General features: G+C 41.4%; 1 protein-coding gene across 1 annotated transcript; it reads left to right on the top strand.

The window, feature by feature from the left end:
- Positions 1-22,741: 22,741 nt before the first annotated feature.
- On the top strand, positions 22,742-25,504 carry LOC126794902 (uncharacterized). The gene is made up of 2 exons (XM_050521697.1): positions 22,742-22,846; positions 24,696-25,504. Exon 2 carries the CDS (start codon positions 24,729-24,731, stop codon positions 25,266-25,268), a length of 540 nt encoding a protein of 179 aa, XP_050377654.1. The 5' UTR covers positions 22,742-22,846; positions 24,696-24,728; the 3' UTR covers positions 25,269-25,504.
- Positions 25,505-25,767: the final 263 nt, after the last annotated feature.

The following is a 25,767-nucleotide window of genomic DNA, read 5'->3' as shown; positions in this document are numbered from 1 at the left end:
ATCCGTACGAAGAGCAGTGGGTCGAGGAAGTGTATGATGACGTAGCTGTTGTGGAGATAGCTGGAAGACAAGCATTGAAGTCTAGGTCTTTGAAGATGTCTAGGGACCCTGTCAAGATTTCTACATCAGCATTCACCAAACCCGAGTATGACTCGTATACCTACAACTCTCCCAAAGCTCCAGAAATTCTGGATGAGTTGTTCGCGAGTGGAAGAGTGAAGCATGACATTGCGATGCCTACCGCAGCACAGATTGAAGGGAAGAAGTACTACAAGTTTCACAACTTGTTCAATCACCACACAACTGATTGTGTTAAGCTCAAGGATCAGTTGCAGACCTGGATTAACAAAGGAATGCTTAGGGTAGACACTGAAAGAGCTGCAGCTTGGGTCGATGTTGATCCCTTCCCTACAGTGTCAGTGGTAGAAGTTACTCCATTGACAACACCGTTGAAGACTCATCGCCCTTCCAAGTTTGCTGAGTACATTTATGATGCGTCATTGGCTCATGAGATCTTGGACAAGCTTATTGCTGAGGGTGAAACCATTGTACCATGGACTGACTTCCCGACCATGGACGAAGTTAAAGGTAAATGGTATTGTAAGTTTCATAATGTTTGGACTCATGATACTCGTATTTGCATACAGCTCAAGGATCAGGTACAGTAGTGGTTGGATGAGGGAGTGTTATCCTTTGCTTCAGAGTCTGATCTGGGTGTGGAGGCAACAGTGAAAGAAGTGCCCGTGGTGAAGGAGGTTGTGAGAGCCAAGCAATCTGACCCGGGTAAACAAAAGAGCGGTGTCCAGAACAAAGAACAAAATGTCGCAAAGGCCAACACTTATGTTCTTTGCAATCGGTGCAAGAAGGAGTGTTCCATAAACTGTGATAATGTTGACAGACGTGAGGAGTCGAAAAGGCACCGGTGGCCTCGCTCGCCGACAAATCTTTCCGAGAGGAAGGACTCCAAGAAAGCTAGAGTTCAGACATACACTTATGCTTAAGTATTGAAAAAGCTACACTCAGGTCTTGGCAGGGTCGCGAACGTTCTTGGAGGGCAGCGAATGGGGACAAATGTGTCAGAAGCTCAGGCTTCGCGCGAGGCACTACAACGGCCATACATACTGCCTGCGCCGAGGTCACTAAAACCCGATGTCTGGTACGTTCAAGAGCACGGAAGAGCTATGGAAGCTACGAAAACTCAGAAAAGGAACGTTCAGAAAAGATGGGGAAAGGCCAAGCGAATGCTAAAGGCATTTAACCGAGGAGAGCTCTCTCGCGACCAGCTAGAGCAACCACCTTGGTTGTTGCGAGAGACAGTTGAAAAGCTTAGTTTCAAGCCATATGTGCATATTTGCCAGAATGATCGCCATAGGAAAGAGCCATACCCCAGGGAAAGCGTTCATAATCGAATTGAACGACCAATGAAAACTGCTCCTACACGAAGAGTTTCAATCCATGATAGGTTGTCTTACGCGTCTACGGACGGCAGAGCAACAAAAAAAACAACACGCACAGGGTGTTTGTATTCAGCAGAAACAATAGCAAAGTAGTGTTGCTCGACCTACGCAATCTAAATGGGTACCTAAAAGGTCTGTAAGTAGGCCAGGCCATCACGAACCAGTCCCAGAGGGAACCAAGCCACAGTTTGAATGGAAACTGAAGATCAAAGAACCAGCACTAGTGGTTCCAACAGCGCAAAAGTCAACTTTGGTGGTTCCAGAGGAAGTCGAGGCTGCGGCAGTGGTTATTCCTCCCAAGGCTCCTCAGGAGCAATCTCTAACGGAGTATCTTATGACTAAGTTCCTCTCGCGAACGCCAACTGGGTCCATGCTGGATGACGATATGGAGGAAGCAGGCGGTCATGAGCAAGGGTTAGAGTTTTATGATCCGGAGGACGAATTGGAACAAGGGTATAATGACGAGATAGTCGCTACCCCAGACTGCAACATGTTTAACCTCTGTCATGGAGATACCTTTGAGGAAGGCAAACCGAAGCTAGACAGTGTTCCTGGCTGCAACAAGGTGTTCACTTTGTCCTCGAAGTATGCTCTTCCACGGCCAATGTCATCTCATCTATTCATTGGAGGTGAAACGCAGGCCCAGGAGGTGGGCACAGTCGCAGAGTTGTCATCTACAAAGGTGCCAACTGTTGAGAAGGACTAGAGGAAAGAGGGAGCTGATAGTTCGCACACGATGACAGAGCTCCGAAGATTCTTTATGATGTTCACAAAGCCGACCGCAACCATGACTCAGCACATTAAACCTTTATACATATCAGCTGAGATAGAGGGTAAGAGACTGCACAAAATCCTTTTCGACGGCGGTGCAGCAGTTAGTATCATTATAGTGAAAACAGTCGAAACACTTGGCATCGCGAAGGAAAAGGTTCTCAGTAGCAATCTCAAGGTCAGGAGTTTTGCTGGCAACTTAACTAAGACCTTGGGAGTTTTGATCCTCGAAGTCAAAATAGGACATTCTGAGCTGTTTCAGACATTTTTCATTACGGATTGCACCGCTCCATACAGCATCATACTGGGTAGGGATTGGATACATCGAGCCTACTGCATCCCTTCTACTCTACACCAAGAGATGTTGATGTGGGATCCCGCAACTGACAAGGCAGAACTAGTAAGAGCTGATGATCGACCATACTCAGTCGCTTCATGTATTCTGGATGCAGAGTATTATTATGGTGACATGAGGCCTTTGGGAGTTGCCGGGATCGATACTAAGGGTCGTCCAGGTGGGGTGACTTATACAGAATTGACACGATGGGGTCTAGTACAGGTTAAGACAGACATAAATAGACCTGGCTTCATCGTGAAAGCCAAAAGTAATCATCCATGACTACATCACTGGCCAAGGGGTAAGAGTAGGCCTATGTATCCTTTCTCCAACGTTTATCTATTTACAGAGAGGAACGGGAGGCTTGGGGGGCAGTGGCACTAGTTGAATGCATTGAGGATGATTTGACTGAAATTCAACCAGGGGAGGAGTTCATTCAACCAGCACCAGCAGCTTTGGATGATACTCCACCTAAAGTAAAAGATCCAGTGGAGAAGATCAATCTTGGGACTACAGAAGAGCCCATGGAGGTTGGAATAAGTAAACACCTGGATGAGGAACTGAGACAACGTTTGGTGGAGTTGTTGCAAGAGTTCCGCGATTGCTTTGCTGCGAAATTTGAGGACATGCCGGGCTTGTCACCAGATTTGGTTTGCCATCGCTTGCCCATCATGGAAAGGTACAAGCCTGTACAACAAAGTCCACGACGAATGAGTACAGACACAGCAGCAGCAGTTAAGAAAGAGGTTCAGAACATGTTCCAAGCCGGTATTATCTGACCAGCCAAATATTCTCAGTGGTTGTCAAACATAGTACCGGTACGGAAGAAAAATGGCAAGATTCGCGTGTGTGTGGACTATAGGAACCTGAATACCGCGACACCAAAGGATGTCTATCCTATGCCCGTGGCGGATATGTTGGTCGATGCGGTCGTGGGGCATGAACTATTATCTTTTATGGATGGTACAGCTAGTTACCATCAGATTCCTATTTATGAACCGGATAGGCACAAAACAACATTTCGATGTCCAGGGTTCACTGGAGTGTTTAAATATAACAATATGCCGTTTGGTTTGACCAACGTGGGGGCTACATACCAGCGAGCAATGAACCTGATTTTTCACGATGTGCTGGGGGCATTCTCGAAGTCTATATCGATGACGTGGTGGTCAAGTCTAAGAAGAAAGAAGATCACATCGAGAATTTGCGGACAGTGTTCACCAGGATGAGAAAGCACAAGCTCAGGATGAACCCGACTAAATGCATTTTCGGGGTTCGAGCAGGAGACTTCTTAGGTTTCATAGTGCATGAAAGAGGTATTGAGGTCGCGGAAGATAAGGCGAAAGCAGTTTTAGACACGCCGGCACCAAGGAACAAGAAGGAACTTCAGAGTTTGCTTGGGAAAATAAATTTACTTCTACGCTTCATTTCTAATTCCGCTGGCAAAACCGCAGTCTTCTCTCCTTTGTTGAAGCTTAAAGCAGATCAAGAGTTTCAGTGGGGACCTGCGCAACAGGCAGCTTTTGACAAAATGAAGGAATACCTTACTCATCCACCTGTTCTTAGACCCCCACGGCCGGGAATACCGTTGAAGCTATACATCTCAATATCCCCTTACTCCATTGCAGGTCTCCTAGCACAAGATGGTGATGGAGAGGGAGGCAAGAAGGTTGAGCATGCGGTTTATTACTTGAGCCGAACCTTGTTAGACGCTGAAACTAGATACTCACCAATTGAGAGGTTATGTTTAGCTTTGTACTTCGCAGGTACTAAGCTCCGCCATTACATGTTGTCCTTCACTACAGTGGTGGTGGCGCAGACTGATTTAGTGAAGTATATGCTTACCAGACCTATGCTTAGGGGTCGGATTGGTAAGTGGATCTTGGCATTATCAGAGTTTTCTTTACAGTATACACCCTTAAAGGCGCTCACAGGACAGGCAGTGTCCAACTTCTTGTTGCATCATCCTATTGTGGAGGACATTGACGACCAGAACGTGGTTGTTTCCTTTGTTCACACTCAGCCTTGGGTTCTGTACTTCGATAGTAGCAGCACTGATCATTTGTCCGGATCGGGTGTTGCATTGGTTAATCCTTCTGGCGTCAGACATTGTTACTCTTTTCAGCTAGAATGGAAGTGCACTAACAATCAAGCAGAATATGATGCCATCATCATTGGCTTGGAGTTGTTTCTTGATCTGGAGGTCACCGAGGTAGAGGTATTAGGTGATTCCCTCCTAGTCATTAACCAGCTCAAGGGGGTCTACAAGTGCAACAACTTTACATTATTCCCTTTTTGGGAATGAGCATCGGAATTGTTAGACCAATTTGCAAACGTGGTGCTTGACTATATTCCTCGTGAATGAAATTTCGCTGCCAATGAACTTGCACAGTTAGCTACGGGCATTTGCTTGGCAGATGGCATTCGCGAAAGGATTTTGAAGGTTCAGAGACGCACATTACCTTCCTTTATGGCAAGGAAAGAGGTTAACGATGAATGGTTGGTGGCTGTTATCGACACCATTGATGAAGATTGGCGGCAGCCGATCATCCAATACCTCACTCATCCTTCTACACCAGTGGACAAGAGGGTTAGATATTTTGCTACTAACTACGTCCTTCGAGGCGGTGAGCTATTGCGCAGAGCAGAAGATGGTTTGTACCTGCGATGCATCTATGGGGCTGAGGTTAAGAGGTGCTTGCGAGAGGTTCACTGTGGCAATTGTGGTTCTCATCAAGCTGGTCCAAAGATGCGGTGGCTCATTCGCCGGTATGGTTTTTATTTGACTACCATGCTCAAGAACTCCATCAGCTTCGTGCAGGGTTGCATCGAGTGTCAAATACATGGGCCCGTCCAGTATGTGCCTAACGTTCCTCTGCAACCAATCATTAAACCTTAGCCAGGTCGCGGCTGGGCTTTAGACTTTATTGGGGAGATTCATCCCAATTCTTCCTTACAGCACACGCACATTCTACTGGCTACAGATTTCTTCACCAAGTGGGTCGAGGCCATACCAGTCAAGACCACGTCTTCAGAGGTGATCACAGACTTCATCTTCAAATACATTATCACCAGGTATGGCATTCCAGAGTGTTTGGTTGCAGACAGGGGGGCAGATTTTATGGCTGAGAGGACCCAGAAGCTCTTAGCTGGCTATGGGATAAAGTTTATGCATTCTAGTCCTTATTATGCCCAAGCGAATGGCCAGACAGAGGCTAGCAACCGCGTCATTATGTCTATACTCAAACGCATGCTGGATGCCAATCCGCGATCTTGGCACAGAGTTGGATCACACATTATGGGCCTATAGAACTTCCAAACGTACTCCAACTGGTACTACACCCCTATGCATTGATGTATGGACATGATGCGGTCATTCCTATGGAAATTAATGTTCAGTCGCTGAGGGTTCGCGAGCAGCACCAGTTGATTGGTGAGGACTATGTTCAAGCTATGTTTCAAGAACATGAGGATTTGGACTTGCGCCGGATGGAAGCTCTCGATAGCCTTACTGCGGAAAAGAAAAGGATAGCACAACTTTATGACAAACGCACGAGAGGACGCAGCTTTGGAGTTGGGGATCTAGTTTGGAAAGCATGTTTGCCTTTTGGTGAGCACGTTGATGGTCGTGGTAAATGGTCTGCTAAATGGGAAGGTCTTTTTGTGATTGATCGAGTAATGGGCAAGGGCGCCTACTACCTTCGTGACACTGATGGGAATGTTCACAGAAATCCCATGAATGGTCGCCATCTTAAGAAGTACTTTCCTAGTGTTTGGGAATATGAAGATCCACCGGCTGCGGTGCAAGCGACATAGCGAGTGTTCGAACTTAGTGTTTTCTTGGACTACATTCTTTCAACAAGTAAACAGGGGGCAACACCATGGATACTCAGAGCGATCGCGAACTCAGGAAATTTTCTCGACTCGCGAACATTACTGCTGGTCGCGACCATTCTTATCGATGCGTTCGCGAGCCCGCCGAGCCCGAAATTTTTTTTCGAAACTGTCGAGTTTTTGAAACTTTATGAGTTTCTTAATCATGCTTCGGCCTTTTTTGTAACACATTGGATCAATATTTGTGGTCCAGAATTGATTGTAACTTTGGATTACGCAGCAATAAAACAGTACAAGTGTTTTTATGAAACAAACTGTATTTTATTCATATGGCTTTGTGGCTAGAAACTTCATACAAGATCTATACTATTACCGGTGAGCTTTAACAAGCTCTGATACCATCTATGTTAGGTGGAAAGGTCTTCGCGATGCCTCATGTTCATCCCACCACCGCGAGAAACTTGAGATGAAACTGCACCAGTTGAGGACCGATTGGCACCAACTTGGTGCCAAACATAGGTTCCAATTGGAAAACTGGTGGTAGCATGAGGGATCCTGAGCCTTGATTTGTAGCATTCGCCTGATGTTCCTTCAAAGAAGGGAGATTGGAGGATATTGCACATGGGAGGTACAACAACTGGCGTCGCGTTTCAAAAGAGGTACGTGACGAGCATGCTGTACCTATTGGCTCTGGTCCTGAATTTGGCAGCCTGCTTCCCGATGCTCGGTGACTAAACAACGCTGAATAGGCCGCGGGAAGGGCTGCCTTTTTCTCTCTCACTTGTAATCCTTCAGTAGGAATAACCTTTAATGCAGGGCAGATCCCCGGTGTTGAACTACAAAGAAGGGAGAATGTGAGGGTGGAATAAGACTCCCACCTCACATTCGAGGGTAGAATAAGGCTCTCACAAATTGCTATTGAGTTTGCAAATCTGGGGGATGAAATTTAAGAAACCTAAGGGGTTTTGACCGAGGAAATGGAATTGACATGGTTGGAGGCTGCGGAAAATAGCGTGGTGTGTTCTTTCCTTAGGGTTTCATTTTATAGCAGAGGAAACGTGGATTCAAGGGTTGAGATTAGCGATACGGATTTGGAGATCATACCCGAGATTTATTGCAGCAATAATGGTTAACCTGAAATGGTTTGTGCGTTTCCCAGTATTGATTGCTTTTGTTTACGAGGGTTTGCATGCAAACTTACACGGTGATGCGTTGAGTTGGGCTCTGGTCATGTGCATGTAGTTGGGTTTTGACGAGTCAAGGAGATGCGAGTAGGAGAAGCTTTCCAGTATCGTTAGCTTTGTCGCATATCAGGTTATTGAGCCTTCTTTCTTCAGCCTCAGAAGCCGCCAGTTGCCTTTTGCGCTCTTGTATTTGGGGTACAATACTCCTTATCTCTTCCTCCACATCCTTGAGCTCTCTAGCTTGCTCAGCTTCAAGCTCCGCTAGTTGTTGCCGCAATGCACTGATCTGTTGCGCACGGCTGGTCTTGGCATGATGGAGCTTGGTCTTAAGTTGAGCAGGGCGTTGCGTGATAAATTGTCTGGCATCAGCATTGTGTTGTGACAGATTCTGAGATTGGTTCCTCAAGGTGCGGCATTCTGCTATGAGGCCCAACGGGGTTTCAGTGTCTGTTCAGCATTCGCGACTAGGCTGGGATCAGGTGAGTGTAGCTTAAGGTAGCAAAGGGCATCTTTTACCTTAGCCAGATGAGCTAGATCAGTCAGGTCTTCAAAAGACAGTTCCGCAAGTTATGCCCGGGCCTGGACAAGTTCTTGAGATTCTAGAGACATTAAGGGGCTGGCCGGACCCAGCATATCATCTAGAAGAGCTTTCAAAGAGGGACTAGGATAATTCCCAGACGGATCAACATCGGGTGTAGGTCCAGAGGTTCCAACAGTTGTCACAATGGGCAGGTTGGAAGTAGTCGCGATTGCCACAACCTACAGAGAGTAAAGAACAATTAATAAAACAGTAAAGTGTTTACAAAGAGGAGCAGAAACGTATAAACCAGGAAGTGGTTAGGGGTGTTACCTCATCAGAATGAGAAGAGGGAGTATCGTTTCCTGGAAGAGGTTGCGGTGCAACATTAGGGCTTCCTGGGGTCGCAGTCGCGAAGGGATGCTCCACATCTTCATCTTCTTGATGAGAGTTGGTCACACCTTCTTTATCTCCTACATCATTCTCCAGAATTTGAGTTGAAGAGGAGTAGGAGAGTACCGTCGTGGGGATGATTGACATTCGCGACTCCAAGGTTTGAGTGCTCGCCACCATAATAGGGGGAGTTGCTTGAATGGTTTCTTGGTTCACGGCCACAGTTGGTTGCATAGCAGTCGCGACTTCTGTGGTAGGTGTTTGAGCGCCAACATGAACTTGTGTTAAAGACCATGAAGGATATCAACAATCCACAAACGATCAACATAGGTTCAAGAAACTACATTCTAGCAAACAACAAAGTGTTGCTTTGGGGGGCAACAGCGTGTTTGACTACTTACGGCAACGTCTTCCATCGCGATGGCTGCAGCTTGAGGGGTAGACAGAGGTGGTGTAGTTGGGTTCTCGCGGACCTACAAATTAGATAAAAATCAGTCAGAGTGGTTCATGAATGTATCGCCAGTTGGAACAAATAGGGTGTTCTTTTTACATCAAGTGTTGTCTCGGGGTTACTGGTCCCAGGCACTGGTTCAGGGTTGACCTGGTGGGGTGTTGCCCAAGGTGTTGCAGCAATCGCGAGCGGAACAGAGGTGTCTGGGGCAGCTATTCTTCTCCGCTGAGTCAGCTGAAGGTCACAAATATTGGTTAGTGACGAACGTTTAACACCTTTTAAGAAAACCATAATAGGGGTGAGGACTTACAGGATTGAAGTCTATGGCATCAGGATCATCCTCGTCGTTATCAGGGCTAGATGTTGTTCTCCCTTGTTTATGGTCTTGAGAGGAGGAAGCACCAGTTGTGTTCTCGAAAACCTGCAATCAGTGTTGGAATAAGAACTATAGGAGTTCGAAGAGGCGTTAGGATTTTACCCTTGAAGGAACGATTCTGACAGCATTTGGAATAACTATTCGCAGCAACTCCTCATCCCCAGGAACCTCAGGGTCCTCCTGCAAGTATCTCCTAAGCCCAGTCTGGAAGATGTATTGAAAAATGACTCGCGAGCGTTGCTCCCACTGGCCAGAGTTGATCCTCTCCCACCATTGAGGATAAGCTTTGTTGACGCGAAAACAGCGAAGGATACTCCCACTTACTAGTACAGGAAGGGGAGTGGGTTGCAACTGAGACGGGAGCTGGTGCCCAGGATTGGTGTCAGTAACGGGGACCATGGGGCGTCGCCATGAGGAAAACGGGTTCATACTCTCAATAGGAGGGAATAGAACCATTTGAATGATTCCTAATTGCCTCGCGAATAGGTGGGGGGCATAGAGTTCTACTCTGTTGCAGAGATGTCGGGGTAAGTTCGTCAAACAAATGTCGACTCTCCCCATCATAGCGTTGCAGGGTTAAGAAACCGCCTCGGATGGCATTAGGGTGAGTGCGGTCTAGGAGCAGCTGCGCAGAGTCAAGAACTGAGGCATCCAGGGTGTAGAAGTATTCGAAGCATGCTGCGTAGCGAGGAGAAAAGTTGGGCTCCAAGCCAACAAATCCTTTTCCTAATACTTCTGTGAGACGGAAGTCCTTTGCGTTTTCATTTCGCAGTTGTACAAAGTAAACCTGGATCCAGAGGTCTAGAATCCACATAGGCCCTGAAAACTTATGATAATTGAGGGGTTCCATGGTAAGCACACGCAACATACGATAGAGTTCTGCCAGAACTATTTGCGCTAGACCCACAATGTGGCCATTGTAGAGAAGGGTTGCGAGCTGCAGGTGGTGCCCAGTCATCTTCTTAGAATTAGAGCAGAGCATGAACTTGGTTAGCCAAAATTCCAAGAAGGCGATTCCAGCATTGGCAGTATGGTTGCGATCAAAGCTGGAAACCCAGGAGCCATACGACTGATAGATACCAACGTCGCGAGTGGCGGTGACTGGGCACTCAGCATCAAAATAATCATGATCTCTATAGGGCCTGGTACCAACTGGAAGACCTATGATAGCATATATGTCTAGCAAAGATATACCCATTTGACCAAATTGATAGTCGAAGGTATTACTTGCGGAATTCCAGAAGCAAGCAGCAGTCATGATGGCACATCTGTTGCCTCCAACCTGAGTCAGTTTGAAGGAGAGGTCGATACTTTCCAAGATTCCTGCCGCGTGCCAGATGTCGCGATCGATCAGGCGGCGACCTGCATACCATAGCTGCATGGCTTCAGAAACTTTGGGCCATGCTCCGACATGGGTATTGTGATGACTGTGCACTTGCCATCCCCTAAAGGTGGCCGGGGTGTTCCTAAAAGCAAGCAGAGGAGTTCGCGAGCGGTGGTGGTAGTCGGTGTTGATGCGCTCTGGGATTCCGGTAAGAGATGGGCCCAAGTACACAGTGCTGTCGTCAATCACTCCGATGGTGGTGCGATTGGTGGGTTCGTTGTTTGGATAATCGCGAAGTGGTCTTGCACCTGCATGGGCATCACGTTGGTTGGGTTTTGGAGCCATTGTTGTTAGAGAGTAAGAATTTCAAAAGAGGGCTTTGTGGATTTTCTGATGATAAAGCAATCAGGTTGGATGGATTTGTTGGGTTCGTGAACGCGATTTATATAGGAACTGAAGGGGTTTCTGAAATCGAAACTGACGGGTTCGGGGAAGAGTCACGTTTGCTCGATTGGAACTGGTTTGAGTTTCCGAAACAGTAAGTGTTTCTCGCGTACTTCAGTTCGAAAGGTTGTAGTGGTTTGAGGTGAAGGCGCGCGTCAGTTAGTAACGGGAGAACGTAAAGCGTTTCAGATTATTTTTAAAAGATAACCGTTTGGGGTTTTCTTCTAGCCCTTTTCAATTTCGCGGGGTCTTCAATTTCAAGGCCTGGGGGGGGCAATGTTTGGGCCTAAAATAATACTCCGGTATTATCTAGACTACTTAGGCTCGTGGACCGGATATTTGGGGAAAGTATATCATAAAGCAAGATTACTTGCCGTATTGGAATAGATTTAGGGGACTGTCGCGGTATAGAAACTGAATTAATGAAGGAAGGTGAATCTAAATAAACTAGGAGGTTCTCAAGACTTGATTCGCAAGAAAGAACAAGTTGTGTTCTCTATATAAAGGGGTTGAATGCACATAATAACATACGTAACGTCAAACAAACTATCGCGCAACCGCATAGTCAAAATCTCCCAACGGAGTAAAAGTCCGATTTGCTTCGGCAGCTAAGTCTCCCATCGGAGCGGAGCTACCCAGATGCACGCCTCGCGATGCATGTAGCAACAAATCCGATTAACTTCGGCAATTCGAGTCAAGTCCATCGAGTCGCTAGCCTAGCTTCTAGCAAACCCAAAAGTCTGCACTAGTCAGCAAATTCCATTCGCGAGAGAGTCCTGCTATTAACGACACAATATAAGCTATGCTTTTCCCCAAGCGATCAAAAGTAAGATCGGCCATCTACTTGAGGTGGAGTGAAAGGTACCTAGCAACTCCGGTTGTGTATAGGTCATTCGAACTTCAGCGGTTTATCAGCAACTACGGAGCAATCATTTGAGAAGAAGACAGTTTGTGGAGCGCGATCATTGTCAAACAAAGCAACAGTTGTACCTAACTCAAAGGTACTGGCATGCCAACAACAACAGAGAACGAAGGGTCGAGCCGTCTAGGGTTCGACACCGGGGCTTGCTGATTGTTCTCTGAGGAGGATCCATTTTCCTCGCTCGAACACTAACAAACACACACATAAATGTGAGAGAGACCCTACACCTAAGAGGCTAAGGATCTCATCAATTCAATCCTCATCAAGTGCTCTCAGGTGGTGTTCTGGTGTGCCCTCAAATACGGAATGATTATTAGAAAGTGGAAGGCTCAATAATTCTTAATTTCTTATCATGGTTTCTGAATTGAAATGGATCTCAGTGTCAATCTGTAGAATATTATGTAAATATTTATTTTCCTTATACGTATAAGTTTCCTACTAAGATTATACTTGTACTTCTATATATACCTTATACAGTGGAGAATAATAGATCATACAATTAAACCCCAAATTGAATTCTAATTTCAACTTGGTGTTAGAGCAGGTTCGATCATTCAAATTTGCACACAAAACTTGAATCTCAAATCACACCAAAATCCTACCCAAAATCCTCAACTCATAAACCAACCACCACCATCGAAAACTTCCGCCGCATATTACCACCACAAGAATCATATTTCCACCACAAAATCATACCCTCGTATGTACAAGAAGAAGACTCGGCAAAGCGAAACGCAAAGAACAATCGGAGTAAAACAAATAGAAATTCTTATCGGATCCACATGAAGCTGTGCAGCAAGCCGAATCGTTAACTGAGTCATCAACATCTGCATATGCCGCTTGAATTGCAAAACTTTGTTTTGCTCCACAAGTGGACCTCAGATCTGTCACCAATCAGAACCACCACCTTCTTATACTAACAACATCATCAAAGTCTTCAAAGCATATCACGTGCAAAGCAATTCAGGGGCCCTTAATTGATGGAGAACGAATTGAACGCTTACCGTACTACACTATAACACCGTATTCCGAATAAACCAAATTCACATGCAAACACAAAGTGCCCGTTATGCAGATATTTGGGTCACAGAACATAACGATGTTTTGAAGTAATCAAATAATCTACTTGGTGGGATTTCAGCAAAAAAAACATGTAAAAATCTGGAACAAGTTGTCATGACTACTGCAGACAAAGACCATCACAATCACGTAAGTGTACTTTGAATAGTACTTGGATAATTGATACATGTGCATCAGATCTCATGACAAATGACTTTAGTCTCTTGACAACAATTAAATCTTCATCACAAAATTATGTGTCCACTGCTGATGGTACCCCAACTCTAGTTACTGGAGAAGGTTCTGTAGTCTTATCTGATACCTTAGCCCTTGAATCTGTTTTAGTTGTTCTATCAGTAGCCTATAATCGTCGGTTTGTTGGTCAGATCATCAAGCCCTTTCATGTATTGTAACATTTTATCCGTCTTTTTGTGTGTTTCAAGACATTCTAACTTGGCGGATTCTTGGTTATGGTGTAATTGTGTAAAGAAGGGAAAATTGTGCTACCTGGATTTGACAGAGACTGGAAAAAAACATAAACATCTTTTGGGGCAAGCTAATCAGGTTGATGGCGTCAAGAGTGCTAAGGAAACTATATGGCTATGGCCTATGGCACCGTCGTCTTGGACATCTGAACTTTCACTATCTCAAGAAGCACCAACCTCAGTTATTTCCAGGTGTCAATGCTTCAGATTTTCATTGTGACATTTGTGAATTAGCCAAGAGCCACCGCATATCATATTCGCCAAGTCTGCACAAGAGTCCTATTCCTTTTATGAAAATTCACTCCGATGTTTGGGGTTGCGCGAAAATTCCTGCACTTGTGGCGTTTGGTATTTTGTCACTTTTATTGATGATTGCACTCGCATGACTTGGGTATCTCTACTGAATAACAAGAGTGATGTATGTTCCAGGTTCACAGACTTTCACAAGATAGTGTCTACACAATATCAACAGGAGATTCGTGTTTTCCAATCTGACAATGGTGGTGAATATGTTAATGACCCTATGCAAGAGTTCACCCAAACTTATGGAATTCGACATCAAACTTTGAATTATTATACTCCTCAACAAAATGGATTGGTAGAACGAAAAAATTGATAATTCCTTGAGGTTGTTCGTGCCTCCTTGTTTGGCATGAATGTACCTCGTGAATATTAGGGAAAAGCTATAAAGTCTGATGCGTATCTCATTAATCATACTCCTTCACGGGTAATTGAATTTCAGAATCCTCAACAACAACTTCATCAACTTCTTTCCGCTCCATCCATGCCCAATTTGGAGTCCCGAGTGTTTAGATGCACAGTGTATGTTCATATTCCCAAGTCACAACGAAGCAAGCTCGATCCTCGTGCAAGAAAGTGTATTTTTGTGGGTTATGCCAAGTTTCAAAAGGGATACAGATGTTATGACCCGCTTACTTATACCACACACACCTCTCTTGATGTTTCTTTTCGTGAATCTGAGTTGTATTTCTCAAATGGAGTTTTGGAGTCTTCCCTTTAGGGGGAGAGATAGTCAATGAAGGGAATTCTCATAATATATGTATTTTTGAAGAATTTGAAGAATTAGAAGCATTGGAATCAATATTTGGAGTTGGGAAAAATAACGAGGGCAGAGATTTTGTTCCAGATGGTAATATTGGATCACAAAACAAAAGTGGGCTAGACATGTCTCTCTCTTCCCAACCGTCAACATCAATGGAAGAAAATAGAGGTGGGCCAGCTGATAGCATTCCATCCGAACCTCAACTTTATGCATCACCATCTGATACGGAGCCGAGCCACCTGAGCCACATCTCCGAGCCGAGCTGCATCACCAAGCCCGACCACATGGTTACTAAAAATAGAACGGTGGAGCCTATGTCAATTGTGGAGCAAAATGCCCCTGCTGATGTAGACGTTGTACCTATCAGACAAATGTGTTCTTCATCAGAAACTACTGTACCCACGACACAAAGTGCTTTTCCCCAATTTACATCATCAACAACTGAAGAATCTACCGTGAATGTTTCTCCTCAGATGCCTTTAAATTCAAATAAATTATCTGGAGTAGATAATATTGAAATTAGAAAATCACAGAGGGTTACCAAAGGTATTCCTAAGAAGCACTATGAAATAGATATTAAAGCTAAAGCAAAATATCCAGTAGGCAATTATATATTTAACCACAGGTTGTCAAAGTCACATGCTCTTGTTGTTGATCAATTATCCATTGTATCCTATGTAGCATGGACACGTGCATTCACTCACGTATCACGTGTCCGACATGGATACGAACACGATACGGCCTGATATGTGAATAATACGCATGTCCGTGCGTATTATTTTTAGATACGTAATGGACACGCCGTATCTCGAACGGACACGTGTATTCTCCAAATTGGACACACGAAGGCAATAAATTCGGATAAAAATGCACATGGTGTGATTTGAACTTGGGTTGTCAGTGCACATGGGGAACTCCTCACCATTTCTACTGAAATGTTTTTGTTAATTGTTATGCACAATTTAACATATATAACAATCTAAATAGTTCTATAGAATATAAATCAATTGTTTTTAAAGTTTATCAATATCTTTTTTTATTATGTCAAATTTTCCTCAAAAATCAATATTTTTAATTATTGGTTTAACTCTTTGTTTAAATATTTTAAATTAAGAAACTATATCACTTATGTTTTAATTTTTTTAATATTCATATATATATTAAAATAATATTTAATCCAATTTTTTTTATTTGACGTGTTCTCGTATTATATTGTGTCGAATATGGACACGTCTGTGCTACTTAGATAGTATCTATTCCTAATACTGTAAATGATGCATTAGCAAACCCTAAGTGGAAACAAGCGATGAATGAAAAACTTGAAGCACTACAGAAAAACTCAACATGAGATGTTATGACTAAGCCAACTAGAAAGAAGGTTGTCGGATGTCGTTGAGTGTTTACAATGAAACTGAAAGCTGATGGAGCCATTGATAGGTATAAAGCCAGATTAGTTGCCAAAAGATACCCCCAACGTTATGGAGTTGAATATGAAGAGACATTTGCTCCTGTAGCAAAAATCAATATTGTCATAATTATGATCTCTATTGCAGCAGTTAGAGATTGGCCACTTCGCCAATTTGATGTGAAGAATGTATTCCTCAATGGAAACTTAGAAGAAGAAGTATATATAGACATGCGACCAGGAGTCAAACATAAGCCTTGTGATGCTGGCAAAGTTTGTAAATTGAAAAAATCTTTATATGGCCTGAAGCAGTCTCCTAGAGCATGGTTTGAGAGATTTTCCAAAGCAATGAAGGCATTTGGGTACAGACAGAGCAACTCAAATCATACTTTGTTCATTAAGTGTAATCAAGGTAAAATCACCGCTCTGATAGTATATGTGGATGATATGGTTGTCACAGGAGATGATCCGAAAGAGATGGAGGCTTTACAAGATTATTTCTCAAAGGAATTTGAGATGAAAAACCTTGGGCAATTAAAGTACTTTCTTGGAACTGAAGTAGCAAGATCGACAAATGGAATTTCTTTGTCTCAACGTAAGTATGCACTTGATTTGTTAGTTGAGACTGGGATGCTTGATTATAGGCCTGCGGAGACACCGATTGAGATGAATCACAACCTTGCCATTTATCCGAATCAAACTCCAACAGATAAAGGAAGGTACCAATGTCTTGTAGGGAGACTTATTTATCTTTCTCATACTATACCTGATATTGCTTATGTTGTGAGTGTGGTTAGTCAATTTATGCATTGTCCCAATGAAGAACATATGGATGGAGTATATCGTATATTGAGGTATCTCAAAAAGGCACATGGGAAAGGTTTGTTGTTTGAAAAGAAGAGTGAATTAGAAATTGTGGGATACACAAATGCTGATTGGACAGGTGATAAGACTGACATACGGTCTACATCCGGATATTTCACTTTTGTTGGAGGAAATCTAGTTACATAGCGTAGTAAGAAATAAAAGGTTGTTGCTAGGTCAAGTGCTGAAGCTGAATTTCAAGGTATGGCTCATGGAGTGTGTGAATTGTTATGGATACGAATGTTGAAGGACTTAGGTATCAAACTCAAGAAACCTATGGACCTACATTGTGATAACACATCAGCAATTGAAATTTCTCATACTCTAGTTCAACATGATCAGACTAAACATGTGGAGGTAGATTGATTATTTATCAAAGAAAACTTGGACATGAAAGTCATTAGATTTTCTTTCGTGTATACTGAAGATCAATTGGCGGATGTGCTTACAAAAGGAATATCAAGGAAAGTGTTTGATGATTTAATTGACAAGTTGTGTATGATTGACATCTATGCGCCAACTTGAGGAGGAGTGTAGAATATTATATAAATATTTACTTTCCTTGTACGTATAGGTTTCATACTAGGATTATACTTGTACTTCTATATATACCTCCTACATTGGAGAATAATATATCATACAATTAAACCCCAAATTGAATTCTAATTTCAACTCAATTAACTTGATCCTCAATGTCTTAAGTCATATGGTAAAATTCTTCCCATTTTCTAGTATGAATGATAAAAGGTATATATGCGGCAATAAGTGTCTATACCCTGCATAATCAAAATCAAATGAGTTTAACAAAATGTGAGAGTTTGTAGGTTTTGACATTCATAGTAACTTCTTCCACTTTGTTGTGAAAAGTTCTAACTCTCAAATAGCCATGATAAAGTATCGAAGGTAAAAATAGTGTCAGCGTGAATCATACAATGTAATTTAGAGATGTACATCATATAGTTAATACTTACATATTTTGTATATGGTAGTACATAGTACGTAGGGTTGATAATACAATGTATTCTCTATATGTAGCCTCCAATGTAAGATGAATAAATATCAAAAAATTCATTCTCCAAATTGTATCATATTTGACTTAGTATCAGAGCAAAGATCTGAAACGACTTTGTCTCTTTGTTTTTCCACTGCAATTTATTTGTGGAATTGAACCCTTTTGTTAGAGTTTTATTTCCTCTCAGTTTCTTCAAACGTCAACGTTGTCTTCTTTATTAAGAACTTTGCTTTGGGCACCTAATCAGATCCTCCCCACAGATCGACCGGCTCCGTCTTCTAGTTCATGACAAGCCTGACTCAGTTCTCTCACTAACGTTGTCAGTTCGCCATCTGCCCGACATCGTTAGTCTGGTGTCTTCATCTTTTCCTGCATCGTCAGTCCAGCGTCTTCATCTCTTTTCGACGTCGTCTTGGCTTGTTTCCAAAATCTGCCCGACCTGTTCCAGATCAGAACTGATGACATTTATGTGTCTGCTGGATCTCTAATTTGGCTTCTCTTCACGACTATATTCCCTAATTCGGGTTCCCAAGTTTAACCGGATCCTCTTTGTTTGACCCGCTCTATCAGGCCCAATCCACCTTAGCCTGATTCCTTCAAACCCATATATCTTATCAATATACCGAGGAAAAAAATGTCTCGTGTATGGAAATTTGGATTCTTGGGTTTCTGAAGAGGAATTTGAAATTGAGTTTCGTAATTTCGGAATTATAAGAAGTATTTGGGTTGCACGGAGACTACTGGGTTATGCTTTCATTGATTTTGTTAACATGAGAGATGTCGATAATGCTATTTGAGAACTAGATAACAAGAATGGATGGAGAGTTGAGTTCTCACACGATTCTAGACATGTTATGGGCCAATTCTGCACTAATGGTAACATTTCTATGACTACAAAACCTCGGGCTGGTGGTAAGATCGGTATGACTTTGAAAGTTTCTAACTTTGTTGGTTTTGATACTTGGGTTATTGATTCTGGTGCCTTCGATCATATGACTTATGATAAATCTTATTTTATTACTGAGCTGTCTACTCCACCAATGTCCTATGTCACTAATGCTAATGGTGAGGTTTTTCATGTGCTAGGGAGAAGGTCAGTTCATATCACTCCTATTTTAGAACTCCATAATATTTTATATGTATTTAACTTATCACATCACTTATTATCTGTTCCTCAATTGAACATTGAGTCTCGATGCTATGTAACATTTTTTCCCATGTATGTGATTTTTCAGGATTTTCTTAATAGGGAGATACTTGGTCGGGGGGATTTAAGGGGCATATTGTTTCACCTGGATCAGACATATGCAGGAGCTAAACCATAAGCATAACCATGTACTATCGTGACTGCAGGTTCTAATCAACTAAGTGAAATTTGATTGTGGCATCGCCGATTGGGGCATCATCTTTCCATGTTATGAAAAAAAAACATGCCTTATCTGTTTATTGGTGTGGATGAGTCATCTTTTCGTTGTGAAACATGCATCCTTGCTAAGAGTCATCATTCTACATATTCTTTGAGTTTTTCTAAGAGTCATACTCCTTTTGAATTAATTCATTATGATGTTTGGAGACATTCCAAAGAGCCTACAGTCACGTGTATGAAGTATTATGTGTCTTTTATTAATGATTGCACTAGGTCGTCATGTGTTGTTCTTCTTCAAACCAGAGATGAGGTTTTCCCTTCTTTTTAAGCTTTTCATAGTCATGTCCAAACATGGTATAATAGTAAAATTGTAGGATTCTTCATTCTGATAATGGGGGGGGGGGAGTATGTCAATCATAATTTTCAACAATTTTGTAGAGATCATGAGATTTTTCATCAAACTACATGTCCACAAACACCAGAGAAAAATGGGGTGTCCGAAAGGAAAAACTGTCATCTCCTTGATATGACTTGTTCCATTCTTTTTAATGCTCATATGCTTCCAAAGTATCTGTGGGGTGATGCCATAGCAGCTTCAGCTCACCTTATCAATTGTCTTACATCTAGTGTCATTCAGGGAAAAGTTCATCTTCAAGTTCTTGCATCTCATGTCTCCATTCTCTCTTTTCACAATGTATATGCTCGTGTTTTTTGTTGTATGCTTTTGTTCATGTCCCTAAAAGCCAGAGAAAGTCGAAGTTGGATCCTCGGCAATCAAGTGTGTGTTTGTTGGATATAGAAGCAATCAAAAGGGATACAAGTGTTATCATCCACCTACCAGGAAATACTATGTCACTATGACTATTAATTTCTTTAAGGACATGAGTTATTTTACCTCTTCAGATATGACACTTCAGGGGAACATTCATATTTCAAAGAGTTGTATCATGGCGAGGGGGAAGAATCAGAAAGAGTAATTGTCGGAGATACTTTAACTCTAGTAGTAAAAGCTCATTATGAGGTAGAAACTTCAGATAATCAGGTACCAGCAGTAGTAGATACTCATTATAGGTCTCAGATAATCAGGTTCCAGCAGTATCAAAAGCTCCATCAGAGGTAAAAACATCAGACACCCATGTTCCAGAAAGGGGAACCAATAGTCACATAGATACTTAGGCATATGAGACATGTCCTTCTATTGGTACTAGCAGTGAGTTTGATAGTAGGCAATATGTGTTATCAAATAGGTCTACTAGAAGTCAGTCCCCCAAAAGATATGAACTTAGTTTACAGGCTAAATCAAAATATCCAATAACCAACTATGTCCACTAGGAGATTATCAAAGTCATATGAATCTTTTGTGAATCAAATATCTGTTGTATCAGTACCTAATAAAGTGTATGATGCATTAGAGGATCCAAAATGGAGGAAAGTAATGGAAGAAGAGATAGAGACATTACAGAAAAATGATATTTGGGAACTCGTGCCTCCACCACATGACAAGAAAGCTGTAGGTATTGTTGGATGCTCATTATGAAGCATAATGCAAATAGGTCAATAAGTCAGTATAAAACATGTCTTGTTACAAAGGGGTGATGAGACTTTTGCTCTGGTTGCAAAGATAAATACTATCCGAGTTCTTATTTTGTTTGCAGCTAGTTTGAATTATCCACTTCGACAGTTTGATGTCAAGCATGCATTTCTTCATAGAGAGTTAGCTGAAAAGGTGTATATGAGTCTTCCTCTAGGGTACATAACTACCTCTTCTGGTGATTTTGTGTGCAAACAAAAAAAGTCTTTATATGGTCTCAAATAGTCACATCGTGCCTAGTTTGAGAGGTTCTCACAATTCATGCCGAAGATTGGTTACAAACAGAGTAATTCATATCATACCCTGTTTCTCAAGCACTAGTAAGAGAAGGTAATAATTTTTATTATATATGTTAATGATATGTTGATTACTAGCAATAATATTGTAGATATGAGATCAATTGCAGAGACAATTGTCTTCTGAGTTTGAGATGAAGGACTCGGATGATACTTATACAAGAGGAAGTACATACTTGATTTGTTGACAGAGACATGTATGTTAGATTACACACCTATTGACACCCATATTGAGCAAAACCATTGTCTAGTAGAGTATCCAGACCAAACACCTACTGATCGAGCTCGCTATCAGAGGTTAGTTGGGCGCTTGATTTATTTGACCCATACTATACCAGATATTGCTTATGTGGTGAGTACAGTAAGTCAGTTCATGCATAATCCAATGAAGAGTCACATAGATGCTGTTGTGAATATTTTGAGGTACTTGAAATCAGTTCTAGGGACAAGAGTAATGTTCTCTAAAGACAACAATATTCTTGAGGTTAGTGACTTTACAGATGCAGACTGGGCTGAAAATATTACAGACATGAGGTCGACATCAGGTTACTTTACCTTTGTGGGAGGTAATTTGGTCACATGGAAGAGTAAGAAGCAAAAAGTTGTGGTCCAATAAAGTGTTGAGGTTGAGTATAGGGGTATGACTCATGGCGTGTGTGAATTATTGTGGCTGAAAAATCTGCAATTATATTGTGACAACAAAACAACAATTGATATATCACAGAATCTAGTACAACATGATCGTACTAAACACGTGGAGGTAGATCGCCACTTCATAAAAGAGGAGTTAGATGCAAAGATTATTAACTTACATTTTTCCATACTGAAGAGCAGCTTGTAGATATTGCTAGAAAATCCCAATTTGGAATATCAAAATGAATAAATGATATAATTTATTACTTTCTTTATCTTTATTAGCATCGATAGTCATAATGTATCATGAACTGTCTAGAATGTTTCATAGCTCAAACTCGTTCATTAGAGACTTGAATATTACATGTTAGTTCTACTCCTTGGTGAGTTGCATAATATCAACGAAAAGAAAAGATATCACTTTTATTATGAATTTAGTGAATGAGTAAAAGATTAAATTAATTTGATAAGATAGTTTGTGCGATTATTATTATGCTTTTTTCAAGTTGTGTATAATAAATAAATTTGAATTAGAGTTGAAAAATAATTATTGGATAGTAGCTTAATTTGATATATGTAAATTAAATTAAAGGCATTTTAATTAGGAAAATTAGAGAAGTCTAAATAACATTTTAGCTATCTGTAAAAGTAAATTAGAAGTATACTACGTAAAGAGATTAAACTACCATTTTTAGAGGTATGAATATGAGTTATATTTTCCGATCTACACTTCTTCAATTCCATTTTCACTAAAAAAAAAATTTATTAAAGTCAAATCATATGTTGTTAAAGACGAAATTTAAGTTACTGAAACAGTGACAAGGTAACAATATGTTTAGCTCTCATGGTTCAGACGATCGGTTTGCTTGTTGGGCTGCTAATATCCGGCCCAAATCGATGCCTTCCTGCCCGCTCAAAAGTAAAAGGTATTTACAGTTTCGTCCACTAAATTTAACTTGTACTTACAACTTCACCTCTCTCTCTCTCTCTCTCTCGCCTATGCCCATACCACCGAGCTGAACAAAGTCCGACCCGACTCCGATTTCTGTTCCTTTCGTCCAGGTTAGCAATCTCCTTCGCGATTCTTCTTTACCGATAAATCTCTAATTTTAATTAGGGTTTCATCTTAATTTCACTATCGGATTTTGTCTCTCTCTATAATTACCAGCAATTCGTTCGATCAATGAGCTCGAACGAGTCCGCTGATGTAGTTTGAACATGAATTTGCTGCTGTGAATTTTTGAGGCTTCATCATTTATTGCTGTGAATTTAGCTAGTTTAGTTTGTTGCTGTGTATATAATGGTAATTATTAGTGAAATTAATTGGGGGGGGGGGGGGGGGGGGGGCGGGTTGGAGATAGTGTGATTTGGTGATTTCGGCTGCCGAAGAAATTAGTTTTGGGCATTCATGAAGGCCCTCTGGATGTTTTAGGTGCTACTCTGGTCGTGATTCCAATAGGCTCATTAGGTAACTTGAGAATGTAGGACATTAGTGATCTTTCCTGAGGTAATGCAGAGCCTGGGTCGCTGGTTTTTAGATGCAACAGTGATTAGACTAGATTAGTAAATTTTGTCAAGTTATCGGTGCAAATTTACGTGAGAAAACAGATGTTTTCTATTTGAGCAAGTACACGAGAAAACAGACTGATTAGTAGTTTATAGAAGTTTAATTGGAAAGTCGATTTTGTTTTACTTGTAACTCAACTACTGTACTATTCTTGATGCTCTTGCATATTTTGTACATATATATACATAAAGACATGCCTTACTCTTTGAATTGAGTAGAGGAAACATGAAGTTAGCCTCTCAAATGTTGTTTTTCTCTTCTTTTTTTCTCATGTTTCTTGCACTTATAATTTAGGTTATGATTTAGCATGCCTGTTTTTCTTCTTCTTTCTTTTTTGGTCTGAGTTCGCTCTCTTACACTCGAATCATTCTCACTGCAAATATTACCTGAGGTGGTGATTATGTACATATTTCTCATTTAGAAGTTGTGGTGGATATCTATGCTTATTTACGCCTCTCACTGAGTTTATTGTACAACCTTTAGCAAGCAGGTTTATCTGTGTAACAAGCATCATAATTGTAGGACCTTTCAACTTAGGTTTGTAAGAGATTGGGAATATGTTACTTCACAAAACTTTAGGGGAACTCATTATATATTTATTTTTTAAGGTCAATGACTCCCTATTATTTTGCAATTCCAGTGAAGCTATAAACAATGGAATTATAAATTTCTTGTGTTGTCTCTGCTCTCATTTATGGTGAATTCAAACTTTAGATTAGACTCTGCATAGTTTGTGAAGATAGAGTGCTTCATTGCAATTTCAAAAAGTTCCTTCGTAATTATTGTGTGCACACACTTTTTGGAGTTTATCCAAGAGATGGGGGTGCTTATGTCTCTGGCTTCCACTTCCTTTAGCGTGCCTGAAGTGAAGATTCAGGGCTATAAAAAAAATTTATATATTCTCTCTGTAAAGTGTAAACTACATAAAACTTTGGAGTAATAAGATCAGAGTTGCCTGACCAGTCTATCAGTAATTTACTACATTAGACTTATGTTTTCATATTTGTAAAGTACAAAATGTCATATTCTATTATGGTTACTTGATTCCCCTCACTCAAACAAAACCTCTTGAAATCTTCACTACATTGCCGGTTGTCTGTAATTTTGAAAGTTGGTTCGTTTTTATTTTTCAGACAAATCAATTCTCAAATTTGCAGTTTGCAGCAACATGGATATTTTCCCTAATGTATTCTCTTAAGATAGGCTTGCATATTTTGATTTATTTATTGTTTCCTGAAGGTAATTGTTAGTATCCAAACTGTGAACCAATTTTTCTTGTTTTATTATTATTATTATTATTATTATTATTATTAATGCTCAAAGCCTGCTCCATGAATTTTCCAGGTATCTAATCAGAGAGAATAGAGGACTTCTACCATGGGTGAGGCTCAATTTGGTGTTCACATTACCCCCAGGTTTTTTAATATGCTTACTGAAGACATTGAGGTATCAACGAAGAAAACCAGAAGAACTAAACCTAAGGTACCCCGAGAGCCTCAGCAGCCCCAACTGAAGATAAACCAGAAAAAGGTTTCTGATGATTCTGAACCACTCAAAGGGTCAGGTGCTGAAGGATGGCCTTTCCAGCCCCCTGTACACATTCCTTCTCAGTCTACCAATGCGGACTTGGATACTATCAGATCTGTTCTTCAAAAGAGTGAGGAAGTTGTGGAGCGTTTGAAGCAGCAGGAGGAGAACATGGCACATGAGGTGACACAAAGAGCGAAGGAGCTTCGTGACAAGGAGTTTAAGCTCCCATTCCAGGAGTCTATGCCCTGCTTAGCTGAGACGGATGGCTGCGCGAATTGCTACAAGGAGCATGGGAAGGAGGATCTTCTCAAGTGTGCTGGTCTTGCTAAAAGTTTAGCAGATTGTGCTCGCAGAGTTAGGCAGCAGGTCGGTTCGGGAAACAAGTAATGCTTTTGGGGAATTTTCCTGGTCATATACGCAAGTGCAAGCTGATCTCCAAGATTTTTGTAGTGGAAAATAAACCAATTAATTGGTATCCCCATTTTTGGATTGCTTGCGATGTTCTCATACTGTAGTTGCAGTCTTGAACTATGCTAAACTGTTTTTTAAATTCACTGAGTGCAAGTGAAATTGTTCACTATCTTAAATTGGACATTATTGGGTTAGTACTCACTATCTGAGTATGAAGAGGCACTTTACAGATGCATACTTATTTTGAAACCCATTTTTCATTTTCAGTCGGTGATTTTCTTTTTCAAAACGCTTTCAGATGCTGCCCACCCAAGGTGCTTGTGCTTCCTTCCACTCTCTTCATTATGATGACAAGGATGAATATTTGTTATATATAAGATGGTGGAAGTGATGATGGAAATGAGAAAGCAAAATGTAATGAACCAAGTCACCAACTTGTTCATGTTTAGTCATTATAGATCCGCATCCAAAAGTC

This window comes from Argentina anserina, chromosome 5 (genome assembly GCF_933775445.1).
Source record: "Argentina anserina chromosome 5, drPotAnse1.1, whole genome shotgun sequence".
Taxonomy (NCBI): domain Eukaryota; kingdom Viridiplantae; phylum Streptophyta; class Magnoliopsida; order Rosales; family Rosaceae; genus Argentina; species Argentina anserina.
Note: the sequence above shows the minus strand (reverse complement) of the source record. Positions and strands in the feature narration are given on the sequence as shown.

Coding starts and splice junctions, on each gene's coding strand:
- LOC126794902 (XM_050521697.1), top strand. CDS start 24,729: ATGGGTGAGGCTCAATTTGGTGTTCACATTACCCCCAGGTTTTTTAAT.